At 54.7% G+C, this 12,977-nt stretch overlaps 1 protein-coding gene across 1 annotated transcript in view; it reads right to left on the reverse strand.

Annotated features, from left to right (window-relative positions):
* The window catches only part of GRIK4 (glutamate ionotropic receptor kainate type subunit 4), a gene marked incomplete at its 3' end in the record, with an annotated part of 104,973 nt that overhangs the window by 14,269 nt on the left and 77,727 nt on the right, over positions 1 to 12,977 (reverse strand). Inside the window, exons 10-12 of the mRNA XM_082778040.1 lie at positions 8,668 to 8,775; positions 7,744 to 7,947; positions 283 to 396 (exon numbers count right to left, since the gene is read on the reverse strand). Coding sequence (XP_082634166.1) covers positions 283 to 396; positions 7,744 to 7,947; positions 8,668 to 8,775 — 426 coding nt within the window. The remainder of the gene's footprint in view (positions 1 to 282; positions 397 to 7,743; positions 7,948 to 8,667; positions 8,776 to 12,977) is intronic.

Here is a 12,977-nt window from a genome sequence, read left to right on the forward strand (position 1 = left end):
AAGGGTGTCTGAGAGCCCCCCTGCAAGGCAGCAGCACCCTGGGCACCTCCTGGTGCCCTTGAGCTGTGCCCAAGGAGGCAGCCAGCAGGGCTGGGGGTTCAGCAATGGGAACCGAAAGCACTGAGCTGACACGGGGTGAAAAAGAAAATAAATGTCCGGCACATTTGTGTTTAAATAGGAAAAGAAAATATTTTTATGAGTCATTCACTGTTCTTCTGTAACTAGGCGCGTTTGCATGCAAATAATGGAGGGACGTAAATGGCTATAAAATAAGTCGCTTACCATATGAACTCGGTAGAGAATGCTAATTCCCAAAGTCATGAATGGCTTAGAGAAATCAATCACCTTCTCCCGCTCCGCGGTAATCGTCAGCCCCGCCACTGCCAAGTCGGCTTTCTGGAGAGAGAGGAGAGCAGAGATGAGGACCCCGAGCCTGGGAAAAGGCAGGGAAGGGGGCACAGCACGCCCAGGGCCACGCACCCGCTCCTGGAAAGTGGGTGCCCCATCCCGATGGGACGGGGTGTGTTGCTGCAGGGCAAGACGTGGCTCTGGGGAAAGCAGCAGGAGTTTTCCTGGTGATGTTTGTGCTCACCCTGTGTGTATTGCACCCATACACCCCAAAGCATAACCCACCTCGTGCTCCGGACCACTCTTTACCTCTCTGTAGCTGTGGGTTGCAGCCTCCTGCTTCCACAGCCCCCATTTAACGCAGCCGCCCCCTTCCAGACAAGGCTGGTGTTACTTGCAAGCACCATAGGTAGGAAATCACAACAAAGCACCTTTATTGCTCACAAACCCCGAGCCATGAAGTTTACAAGCCTGCCAAACCCAGACTCCCGAAATTGCAGCTCCGACTCCAAAAAATTCGGAGGACTGGCGTAAAAATTTCCAGATTGCCTTGCAAACCAAATGAGGTGGGGAGGGTAGGGGGGGGGGGAGAATTTATTCCAACGTTAATACCCTTGTAATATAGATAAGGAATTTGAATTTTAAATATAATATTTATTACTGTAGCTCTTTTAATGTCGGTAATTGCTTTCTATAAAAATGAAACCTCCTCCATTCTCTTATACATTTGTTTGCCTGCTTTGCAGGATGGCAATTATGCATGTGGAAAGAAAGAAAAAGGGGAGGAGGGGGGGAAGAAAAGCTATTTGCACATGTTGTCCCCGAGTTTCATGAGGTCTGTGCAGAAGCTAAAGCACCATCAGGCCTGAAGACCCGATAAAATATGCGGCTTATCTCCCTGGATCCATGCCCTACTTGCAAATGCACCACTCAAAGGCAAATTTGCTGGTGCACCGCTCGTGCCACGCTCTCTGCCCCTGCTGCTCTCGCTTTCCCGAGGAAAAAAACAGGGCCAAGTGCCTCCTGGCTGAGGTTTGCCCGTGTCTTTCGCTCCTGCACCCCCCCAAAAAACCACTTCGAGGCAGATGGGGAGGACGGGCCAAGAAAAGGCAGGAGCTGCAGGAGCAAAGGGCAGCCTTACTGCAGCCTGCAGGCAGAGGAAAGAGGAAAGAAAAGCAAAGGATCAGCAAGCCTGCCCGCTAGCAGGTGAGGGGCAGGGGGCACGGAGAAGGTGATATTTCACAGGACGGCTTTATTGGACAAGCCCTCTGCTGGATTTTTGCAATTGTTTCCCAGCAGCTATTACGGGTTCCTGGGAGGTGCAGACGGGAGTGAGTTACGAGCTGGGGAGGATTTCTGCCTAGCCAGACGTTTCCCCACAGGGTTTTTAAAAGGCACCAGCAATCACAGCATCGCGTGTGAGCAGTTGAGCCCTCTGTAAACACCAGGAGATTACAAAGATGGGATCAATTTATCCGCAGAACATGGCACGTGAGGAATTTTATCTGCGGGGAAAGCCTCCAGCTGCCTAACCCTCTCCTGTCTATGTTAAAAGGGTTTGCAGGTACCCTTGTCCTGGGGAGAGCTCCGCCAGCAGAGCCCCTGGTGAAGATACAGCTCATCCTGACAATGCCTTTCCTCTCCCAGTTCTCCAAAAAGTGCCACGGGGTGCTAAAGGATTGGGTTGGAGCACCTGGAGAACTTGCCATGGGCACTGGCTGCATCTGCTGCCTGTGCTGAACGGCGTGAAGGCAATTACAGCCCATCTCCCTCTGCTCTTTCCCTGCCTGCTCAACTTTTGTCCTCCCAGGAGGCAGCAGCCGAGCCCCAGCCCCTTGCAGGCTGCTGGTACCCCCGCACGGCCCCGCTCGCCTCCTCCTTTGGCAGAGACCTGGCTGCTGGCGGCTTCATCCACGGCTCCACTCCCTCAGGCTCCCTCTCCCTCTTCCTCTCCAGGCTCAGAAGCGATGCAACTTCAGGGCTGCCTTCTGACAGCAAGAAACTTTGATCTGGGAAGGGCACACGGCGCTCTCCCTGCCTGCCCAGCATCCATTTCATGCTTTCTCCTTCGCCTCCTGATGTGCACCCGACGGGTGTGATTCACCGGGGTCAGCGTATCTTGGTTACAGGCAGCGCTGCAGCCCTCGGCTCTCTCCTCCCCTCCCCACCTGAGCACGGGTAGGAGTTAGCGTTTTATAGCCTGAACAATGCGTTTTGGGGAAGAAACGGGGTTTTTCTTCGTGTTTCTGCGCTCCAGCCGCGTCCCAGCTCTGGGGGAAGGGAAACCAGGAGGCGAAGGATGGGGGGAAGAGGGGCGAACGCTGTGGGATTTTCAGCCGTCGGCACAGTTGCAGCTATAAATGTCAGCATGAAATTGGCTTAGAAGAGGACCCAGAGCATTTTGGGGGTGGGAACAGGAGCTCCTTTAACAAAGCACCGCTCAGGCAAGGCCAAAACTCGCACCAGGCGAGAGGAAAGATGTTAAACACGGAGGCTGAGCCGGGCTCCTGAGGAGGAACAACAATTAAAGCAGGCTGACGGAGGAAACTGCGGGGACTGCCAGTCCGGAGGAGGCAGCCGCCTCCTCGCTGCGGATGCTGACAAGGCTCATCTGGAGGCTAATGGTGATGAATGGGGCCTGACGTCAGGCGCAGCCCGGCCGGGAACGATCCTGACGAAATTCCCAAAGCATCAGGGCCAGGTGGGCGGCCCTGCCGCAGCCCTGCTGCCACCCACGAGCCTCCAGCCAGCGGGGAGAGTCCGAGCTGCACCAGGCTTTGGTGTGAAACACGCCTGGAGGATGGCTCCTGCAGCACAAACCTGGGATTTCTTGCAGGAGGATGAGTCCCTGACTTCAACAGCACCTCGGCTCCTAAATCCCCTGGGCGCACAAGTGCCCTCCTCGCCGGCACTGCCAACAGCACACACTGTGGCCAAGGGCAGGGGGAGGTATTTCTTACTCTGTTCCCTCACCCTGAGGGCTGCAGACCTGTCTTGTGGCATGGTTTGGTCGCTGAATTACTGCACAGGAGCTATTTCGGGTTGTGCAGGCAGCCAGGGACGCACATTCTTGCATTTAAAACCAGGGCCAGGTGAGGGTCACTCAAAACTGTTGTTTTTTTTTTTTTTTGAAGGACGTCTGTGAATTCTGCTGTATGCAAAGCGACAGCCTGAAAGCTCTGGAGGCTGCCACCCTCCGTTAGAGGATCAGTAATGAGCGCAGACACCAGCCTCGGGTCTGCCTTCCCCCTGCACCATCTCTAGGGGCAGGAGGAAAAACTCTGCCAGGTGCTCCTGCGCCCTTGGCAAGAGCCAGCTGGGATGACACACCGGGAACGGCGACCCCAAAAGCCACCCAGGGCTGGCAGGGACACCCACCCAGTTTACACCACAGCGATGTGAGCATGCACACCATGTGCAGGACAAGATCAGCAGCACACCACCGACCTCCACCACTCCCCCCAGCATGCTGGCAGCCCCCCGGCGCACACAGACTCCCCCTCCCTCCCTCCCATCACCCACGCACAGCTTTTTCTCACTGAACGCCAACACCCACTGCAGGACTCAGCCAATTTTGGAAGAACTTCTCCCTCTTTTCCCCTTCCTTCATCCCCTACGCTTGGAGCAGCTGAGGAGAGGGCCTCGGAGCGCAAAACACCTCCCCTGGTCACAGCAGCAGAGCTGGAAAAGCCTCACCCCAAAGCCTTGAAGTCCTTTCAGCCTTTGGTGTTGGGGTTTCTGAGCAGGAGGCATGGGATGCACAGCTTCACCTCCCCTGCTTTAAAAAGAGCTTTGATCACTGCTGATCTCAGCCAGATTCAAGCCACTGATGCAGAAGTCAAAGGCCCAGCACTGCTCCGCACCCCATCGCTCCCCAGACGGTGCTTTGCAGCCCCTTTTCCCTCAATGCACCCTAAAACACCTCCTGCAGCAGCACCAGCCTCACGCCACCCACGGGACTTGTACCCATGGGCCAGCACTGCTGTCCCTGTGGCTCCTGGTCCTTGTACCTAAATGCCCCCACAGGGCCAGCTCCTGGTCCACGAGTCCTTATTTAAACGTCAAAAGATGCCTGGGCAGCTGAAGAGGCTGCAGAAGAAGAAATCCAAGTCTGCATGGAGCGTGCTCCTGCCCGGGCTGTGCTGTCCTTCAGGTGAACGTGCAGGGGGGTGGGATGAGAGGCACCTGGTGCTGGTGCCCAGCTGGGCAGGGCGGTGATCCAGCTGTCACAGGGAGGCCTCACAGCAAAACCCCAGCATCACATTCCTGCGGGTAAAGCCTGCTGGCAAAACCACACCACCTCCTGTCAGCTTAGCTCTGTTCCCCAGGGGCAGCCCTGAGGTGGGTGCCCCCGGGGCACAGACACAGCTCCTCGGGAGGAGCACGGGGTGCTGAGCACCAGCAGCGTGCTGAGAGGCGAAGTACAGGCACCAAGCACAGCCACCAAGGCGCTCCGCTACCCAGACAGCAAGTAGAGCCGTGCTGGAACAAAGAGAGAGCTGTCACATCGCCTGGAAAATACACTCGTCGGCTTGTAGCTGACTAGCAAAATTCATTTCGGCTCGAGGACGTGCTGGGGAAGAGAAAGGGAAGACAAGGCAACCATCGGGGAGGCAAAGCCGGGCTCCGTACCGCGGCAGGAAGAAGTGAGGCGTAATTCTTCCCGTGCTGTTGTCCCCGAAGGCTCCAAAGGCAAACAATAGGCGAGAGGAAGATTTGCTGTTCCCCCTCGTTTGCTTGTTACGGATAGCAGGCGTGCAAGGTGTCAGCCCAGCTGCTGGAGGCTGAAGTTGTCCGTGCCAGACCTGGCGGGGCTATCGGGGAAGCCTGCTCCATCCCGAGAGCAGCTTTGCTGCCCTGCTCCCTCGAGGGATAGGATCGGTGCTGAGCCGCCCTGCCCCGTGTGCACAGAGCAACCGGTTAGCTTGGCGGTTTCCAAATTAGTGATATCTTCATTAAGGAAGGGGTTTGAGTCCTTCCAAGTGACTTCTCCCAGGCTGCATCTCCTTCTCCTGACCACGACGCTGACAGGGTTCCCGATCCCAGTACTGCTGACCCGGACCCAGGACCTCTGCAGCTCCTTTGCTAACCCCCAGCCATCCCATTCCTCGTGCTCCTCAGCTCCTAACGGGTTTTGTGAGCGGGTCAATCGGATTCATCCCTGTGAATTTGGGTCAACAACACACGGATGTTTGTACAGAAAGCGTCTCACTCGTACCACAGCGCGCAATTAGCTGTAAGAGAATTTTCAGCACTTAGGGATGAATCAATAGCTGGTCAATCCAGAAGCAGTAATAGGAAACGTTTTTCCCAGATAGCCCAGAGTTGCTGGTCCTGCACACTTACATGCACCCTGGTCAAAGCTCACCGCACGAGAAGCTGATCGGGGTGAGGAAGGAATCCCTAATTTACAGTAACACAGCACTGCATGAAGAGTCAGGTGCAGAGCTTTCCTTTTGGGTAGGATTTGGGATGCTCTGACCCCAGTGGCAGGTTTGTGTCCTAACGAATGCCCTCTCTGTGCTCAGGGCTGCACGGAGCTGAGCTGGAGGGAGAAAAGTGCCCAAGGAATGAATCCCCTGGCAGAGGAACTGGGTGGCCAACACATCCTCTGCTGCTTCTGCCTCCAGGCGGGACGGAAAGCAGCACCCACACGGCCAGCTCTGCCCTGCCAGGCCATGGCACCCATCAAAAACTCACTGAAACCACCCTTATAAAGCTTCTGAAGGGCCTAGAGAGAACAAAGCAGAGAACGCCTGTTCTCGTCTCTAATTTCTGATTCAGCCTCGCACAGATTTGCCAGCTCTGTCCTGCTGAAGCAGAAATAAAAATCCTCCTAAATAAAGCTCGAGCTGAAGGAGAAACAAATTGTTTCTCTGTGAAGATGAAGTTAAAACACTTATCGCTACCAAAAAGCACCCTCCAGGAGCTCCCATCCAACGGGGAGGCGCTGCCAGGGCCAGCAGGCCAAAAACCCCAAGGGGCTGTTCCTTTCCTCGCCTGCCCAGCTCACACATCACACCCCGCTCCTCCTCGCCTCCCAGAAGAACTGCTGCAGAAGCGTTTGACACGTAGTTGTGTGCGGATACACAGAGCGAGAGGTGGATAAAAACTGTGCCAATAGCCCCGAGCATTTGCAAACAGGAGGCTCCTCACCAGAGGAATCTCAGCTGGCACTGAGCTCGCGCTGTGCTGGGAAGGGTGACCCAGGACTTGGCACTGGTTGAACGGGGACCTGAGCACGTATCCTGCCCCTCAGCACCTTGCTCAGCCCTGGAGCAGTCCCACCTGGCTTGGGACACTCAAACAGAGCTGCTAAGGGAGGAGGGAGCATCAGCCAGGCCCCCTTTGCCTGCTGGGGGAGAAGCAGAGGGATGCTGGGGGGCATCATGGAGAGATGCTCACCCTACAGCGATGGGATCGGGTTCTTGTTCCCCTGCTTTGCAGCAGAACACACCGCTGATGTAAGGGGAATGATGGGGAGGCTCGGGTGCTCCTCTGGCACAGCGCTGAGGATTATCACAAACACACCTCCCCGCGGAGCTGCCACCAGCTGAGAAGCTGTCACCGGGTCCTCGCAGGCACGGCGGTAATGACAAGGCAGCACGGAACCCAGCGAGGAAGGATCGGTTTAAATGGCATCAATCTTAATGTTAGCTTTGGCTAAGCCTGTTTTACTAGGGATCTCGGAGCATTTCATCAGCTGTGTTTAAGCTCCGGGGAAGGAGCACCTTCAGCTGTGGAGGAAAACAAAGAGCAGGGAGCGGGGCACAGGAGCAAGAAGTTGCCAGACCCAGCAAAAGCAGGCAGCTCTCGGGCTACATCACTGCCACGGAGAGGAATCGTGAACAGAGCTCGATCCATACACAGCGAGCAAACAAAAACTGTTCCTCTCCAAAAACAATACCAAAAGCTGAGGTGCTGAAATGAACCTGCCCAAACTTTTCTGGGTAGAAATGGGATTCTTACCCCCTTCCCTCCCTGCTCAAACAGTGCCTTTTTGCAAGTTTGCTTTGATTTCTACTGCCCACCCTGCCGGTACCTGCACATTTTCCTATGTCAAATTTCCATTATTTTTTTTTCCCGCTGTGAAAAAAAATAACCAAACACCACTCGGTGTCGAGCCGGGATCTGAGTGCAGGCAAAGCAAACAGCCTTGAGAGAGCCCAGGGGCCCTAACACCCACCACGACTTCGCACAGTGTCACACTGACACAACAACTGCATTTACAGAGCCAGGAGAAAACACTGAAGAGGGATCCTCCGGTCAGAGCCTTGCACACAGACGAAAACCCCCATCCATCCTTAGCCTCCTGGAGCACATAATAAAGCGCCAGGCTTTGCTGTAGCCAAGTCCCACTGGAGCACGGCTAAAAGGAGCAGTTAATTCACTTACCCGAGCAATCAGCTCCCCAACCATCCCTGTCCACGTGCCGTTTGCCTCGGGGACTCCGTACACACCATCACCAACCAGGTGGATCTTGTAGTTGAAGCGCAGGATCTCGGCCAGCTCCTTCAGCATGTCCACGCAGAAGCCCTCGTAGCGGTCGTTGCCTTCCAGCTCCTGATGGTTCCACTTCAGCATTAAATAGGGGTTTTCCTGCATCGAAACTGGGCAGCTGTCATTCCCATCTTAGCCGGGGCGTCCCGGCAGCACGGAGCAGCGGGGAAGGGGCTCCCTGCCCAGGCTGGGATGCAAAAGCTCTGGTATGGGGCACTTGGGATGATTTTTCCAGCTCGGCCTCTCTTTCAGCAAACTTAGTGGGATGTAAGGGAATAATGGCCAGAGAGCTTCGGGGTTTTGAGGGTCTTCCAGCAGAAGTGTTGGAAAAAGTCATGGGTATCAGCCCAGCACCGGACAGGGAACTTCTATAAGGGTAATTGCCTGGATTGCCTGTACCTGTGAGGTCTTGGTTCATGAAAGTTGCACCCATCTTAGCCAATTTTAGTAATTTTTATGGGGAGCTGGGACAACTGTCCCTTCCAACTTACCAGCTGTACACAGAACAAGAACATCATTCAGAGATGAATGTAAAATGGCAACTTATCCCCATTCCAGCCCTCTCCCCAGCTGCTTCTGAACTCATCAAATATCATTTCCATATGAAACATCAACTTGAGTTTAATTACACTGTCATGAATTGTCCTCAGTGCTGTAATTAGAGATTTGATCGTCTGTTCTTTATGAAATCAGTGTGCAACACTGCATGCTGGGGGCAGAGGGGGGTAGGAGGAGAGAATAATATTGCAGCTGATTGACACCCCTAAGCACCGGGCTGGCGACGAGCTAATGGGAACTGTAGGTGACCCCCTCGCTTACCAGGATGGTGGTGACAATGAGCGTGGTGTTGAACAGACTGTCGGAGATGTTGGAGGAGAAGATCCTGTTGTCCATGCTGAGTCCTTCAGAAACGTGCCAGTGGCCGATCTGGAGAGAGAAGCAGATATAATAATGGAATTTACAGGACAAATCACTGTACGCTCCCACCATATGGCTCCGGTAACTGACAAGCATCCGGCTGGCCCTGTAAAAGGTATTTACGAACACTCCGTTACTGAGCATACAGATCAGGATCCTGCTCCCTTATGCCCCCTGGAAGAGCCTTTTATTGTCTCATTTGTAGACCTGCAGCTGAGAGAGGCCAGCTCGCTCTCCCTGAGACCCTTTCCTCTCCCTTTTTCCTTCTGCAGAGCCTCTCTGATCCCATCAGGTCCCAGCCCACCACTTGCTGAAGAGCTGGCCCAGCCAAAGTCCTCCAACACCACTGAAGCGTGGCTCGGAGAGGTGGTGGCTGACCCCAAAACGCACACGTGTCTTCACAGCTCCTCCATAAATGTGGGGCTCAAGCAAATCCTTTCCTGGCCAGGGCTTTGCCTACAGCATGATGGATGGTTGAGGACCTCGCAGTCACCTCCCAGCCCCTGTGCTGAGCCGAAGGCAGCCCGAAAGCACCGCCACCCCACTGGGGGCTGAATCGCCCTGCTTGCTGGAGCAACCCCTTGCAGGTAACACAAGAGGGGTCATTCCTCCAAGCTGCCAGCTCAGCACCTTCTGCAGCATCAGTAAGTCCCTGCTAAAGGCACTCCCTGCAGCAAGGAGCTCTGAACATGCTGCCAGCACCCCTGGGGGCTGCACCCAACATGAGGGGCGCTGAGCCTCTGATGGGGGATGGATTGGGCATGGGGCAGGTCTTGGGCATCCTGGTTGTACGGTCAAACTGCAGGGCAGGACTCATCTCTGGGAACAAGAGCCTCAAACTGGGAATTTTCCAGTCTCTTCTCGGACAGGGAGCTCGCCCAGCTCTGCACCAAGGTGCTCGCCTCCTGCAGCGGCTGCTGAACACAACCCCTCTGCTCCACCTGCCTCTCTGAGCCTGGGAGCCGTCACAAACATCTCCTCGTTGTTTTTTTCCCCCCCTCTAGACTTCGCAAGCAGAGATTAGTGACAGATTAACTTTAATTTTAACAGCCTTCGCTCTTCTCTGACTCCTCCCTCCCCTGCTGGCATATTGAGACTAATTGACTGCCTCCTCCTCTGACAGCGCAGTGGCTTTGACCTTGCTTTGAACGCAGCACCGAAGCCAAGCACTGCCGTGTGCCGGGGTCCTTCCACCCCATCCTGGCTTGTTTGACTGTCCCCTCGCAGGGTGACAGTGCCACTAATTGTCTCCTCGTGCTGATCCACATCTGAAGCTTGATGTGGCAAGAGACGGCGGGGATCCTCAGCTCTCCCCCTCTTCCTGCAAGACGGATGTCAAGGTGATTTTAATCATCTCTATCTATGTATAAAGAGCCTCTGGAAAACAGAAAACATATTCATCTGCTGAGCGCGTTAGGGTATAATCAAACGCTCTGCCCAGACGTGGTTAAGATGGTTGTGGCGTTAAGGCTCGGGACTAGGATTTAGGAGTTTTTAGGACGCGGGAGTTTTTAGTGGAGGCAGTGATTGGTCTGTAAAAATACAGCAGGTGGAGGAGGCCCATAGCAAAGAGGTGGAACAGCTTTCGAAGCTAAAACGACAGCGTTAGCGCAAAAATAAATAGATAGAAACCAGCCAGAAATAAACAGGCTGAAAAATCCCAAGGAGGGCTTCCAAGGATGGGAGGAGCTGAAGCGACGATGGCAGAGCTTTCCCGAGAGAGCAGCGAGGGCGACACAGCTACCTGGCTGCAAATTGGAGCTCGAGACCTTTGTGAGAGGGATTATAGCACCTGGGGGCAGGTGGCAGCACGGCTCGGATGGAGAGAGCTCTGTACGTGCCCCCTGCAGCCCCCTCAGCACCTCCTGCAGGAGACCTTTCTTGATACAAGCCCTAGTGGACAGCAGGGAGCAAAGACCCTATTTCAGGGCGAACCAGCCCAAAAAGCAGCTGCTGGAGCCTGGGACAAGCAAGGACTTGACACTGCGTCATCCCCACAGGCAGGAGAGGCCCCTCAAATCAGCTGCTCTGCACAAGGCATTACTGAGATCGCTGGCACTTAAAGATTTCTTATCTCCGGAGAAAATTACCAGCAGTTAAAGCAATGCAAGTGTGGCTCGCTCCCTTAATCCTTCAGCTGCTCCGCTCAGACACGGCCCCGTTAATGATGCCTGGGCTCGCGAGCTCCTCGTGGCACAGGATGACAAAAAGCCCCTCGCACTAATGATCTTAATGAAGTCTGCTGCTTGGTGCCCCGCGGGTCCGAATGGCAGCGAGAGACAACACGGCGAGACCTCTCCATAAACTTCAGGAGTCCCTAATTCTTTTACCTAAAAATTAAAGTAAAGCCAGACTTGAACGTGGATGTCTTACACCAGGCAGGTCTCCAGTGCAGCGAAGCCAGCTCCCCTCTGGGCTACGATTAGCAAGCACCGTCCTGAGGATCACATCCATCACCTCCCCTCCTCCGTGGCCTGCTCCCATTTCTCATCAGGTCTACACTTGGAGATCCTTGTCGGCACTGACGGGAAGGGGCTGTGCCAGTAGGAGATATAATTAAGTGGGTACTGGGTACACGGTGCCTCCGCCAGCCCAGAAAGGAGGGAATTCATGGCTGGAGAGGGGGGTGGATAAGGGAATAGAGCAAACAAATGAAGGAAAAATCCTCAGAGGGCGCTGCACAAAGCTGCCAGGTGGCTGGCACTCCTGAAGGACGCCGCAAGACGGAGGCAAGAGGGCAAAAGTCAGCAGGGGACATGCAGAGAGCCAGATACAGAAACCTGTCCAACCCTGGGGCACACATGCAGCCCCCCCAGAGCCTCCCTGTCCCCCAGAGGAGACAAATGACACCCGGCATCACCCAGGCAGGACGGATGGATGGTGTCTGGCAGGCTCCGAGCTCGCTGCCTCCTTGCAGGATCCGTCTCTGAACCTTTGCTAAAAAGGAGCAAGCCCCGCCGAGACCGCTCAGCCGCTTCTCCGTCAAAAAGGCTTGATGCGGCGGGGACTGCGGAGGGTCCCGGAGCTATCAGCTGGTAGCTCATCTGCAGCTCATCAACGCTGCAATTAGGCACCCCCATCACTTCCACTGCTCCAGAGCTGGCTAGAGGCCAGGACATCGCAGCCAGAGCTGGGGACGATCTGCCCCTCGTGGGGCTCCAGCTCCCCCCTGCCTCTCCTCTCGCTTGCCCCCGGGGCCAGGCAAGTCCCAGCCCCTCTTCATTCCCTCTCGTTGAGCTGCCAAACCTCAGCTCGGCATTCAGCGCAAATCGCTGCCCAGCAGCCTGAGCGATGCGTTTTGTATGGGGAAAGAAAGGGAGAAAATAAAAAGATGACATTTACCGACTCAGTCCTTGTCAGATCTATGGATCACCGACACATTAATGAGCCTGTGCTTTATCGGGCATTCTGCGAGCAGAGAGCAGCTTTCATATGGCTGGGGAAAAATTTCCACTAGTTAAGCTAAATCAGGAAAAAACACGTTCGGTGCATTACATAAATGTATTAAGAATTGGATGTCAAAAAGCCCTGTCTCTCCTTGCCCAAAAGCAACAGCAAATTTTAAAATCTAAGTGTCTCTAATTTGTTTGCTGGCTGAGACCTGGATCAGCTTCAAGATTCGGTGAATTCTCTATCAAAGCTGATGAGCTGGAAGTCCCTGTGGCTTCGGTAGATGGAAGGAGAGAGGGTGGGAGAGAGAAAGAGAGAGAAATGGGCAGAGAGCGTGAGCTTGATTAAAAATAAGAAGGGAATAGGAGCGTTTCAAACGAGGGCCCGGACAAATCAGCTAATGCAACCCTTGGGAACAAGATTGCCCCCAGGATGTGAATGCCTGTTCCTTACCCTGTCCCCTCGCGATGGGTTTAATTAAATGATTTCTAATGATTTATTTAGTTATTTTCATTCCGGGAAGCCTGCTTGACAAGCAGAAGATAACCACCTATGGCGCAGTGGAGAGGCTGCAGCCTGCAGGGCTTCGGCTTCCCTCTGCAGCCGTGGAGGAGACTACAGCAGGGTCTGGGGTCACCGTCCCAGCTGGGTACGTGGGTGACAGCCCCTAAAACCTGCGAGCAGGTCCCACGTGGCCCTGCTGCTAGGCAAGATCCTCTGTGGGGCTGCCTGAGAAGGGGAGAGCAGGCAGCAGAAAGGCTGCTGTGGGCAGACAGAGCAGGTTTTAGGCAGAAAAACTGCTGGGAGAGGGCTTGCAGCCA

This window comes from Aythya marila (genome assembly GCF_965140915.1).
Source record: "Aythya marila genome assembly, chromosome: 23".
NCBI classification, from domain to species: domain Eukaryota; kingdom Metazoa; phylum Chordata; class Aves; order Anseriformes; family Anatidae; genus Aythya; species Aythya marila.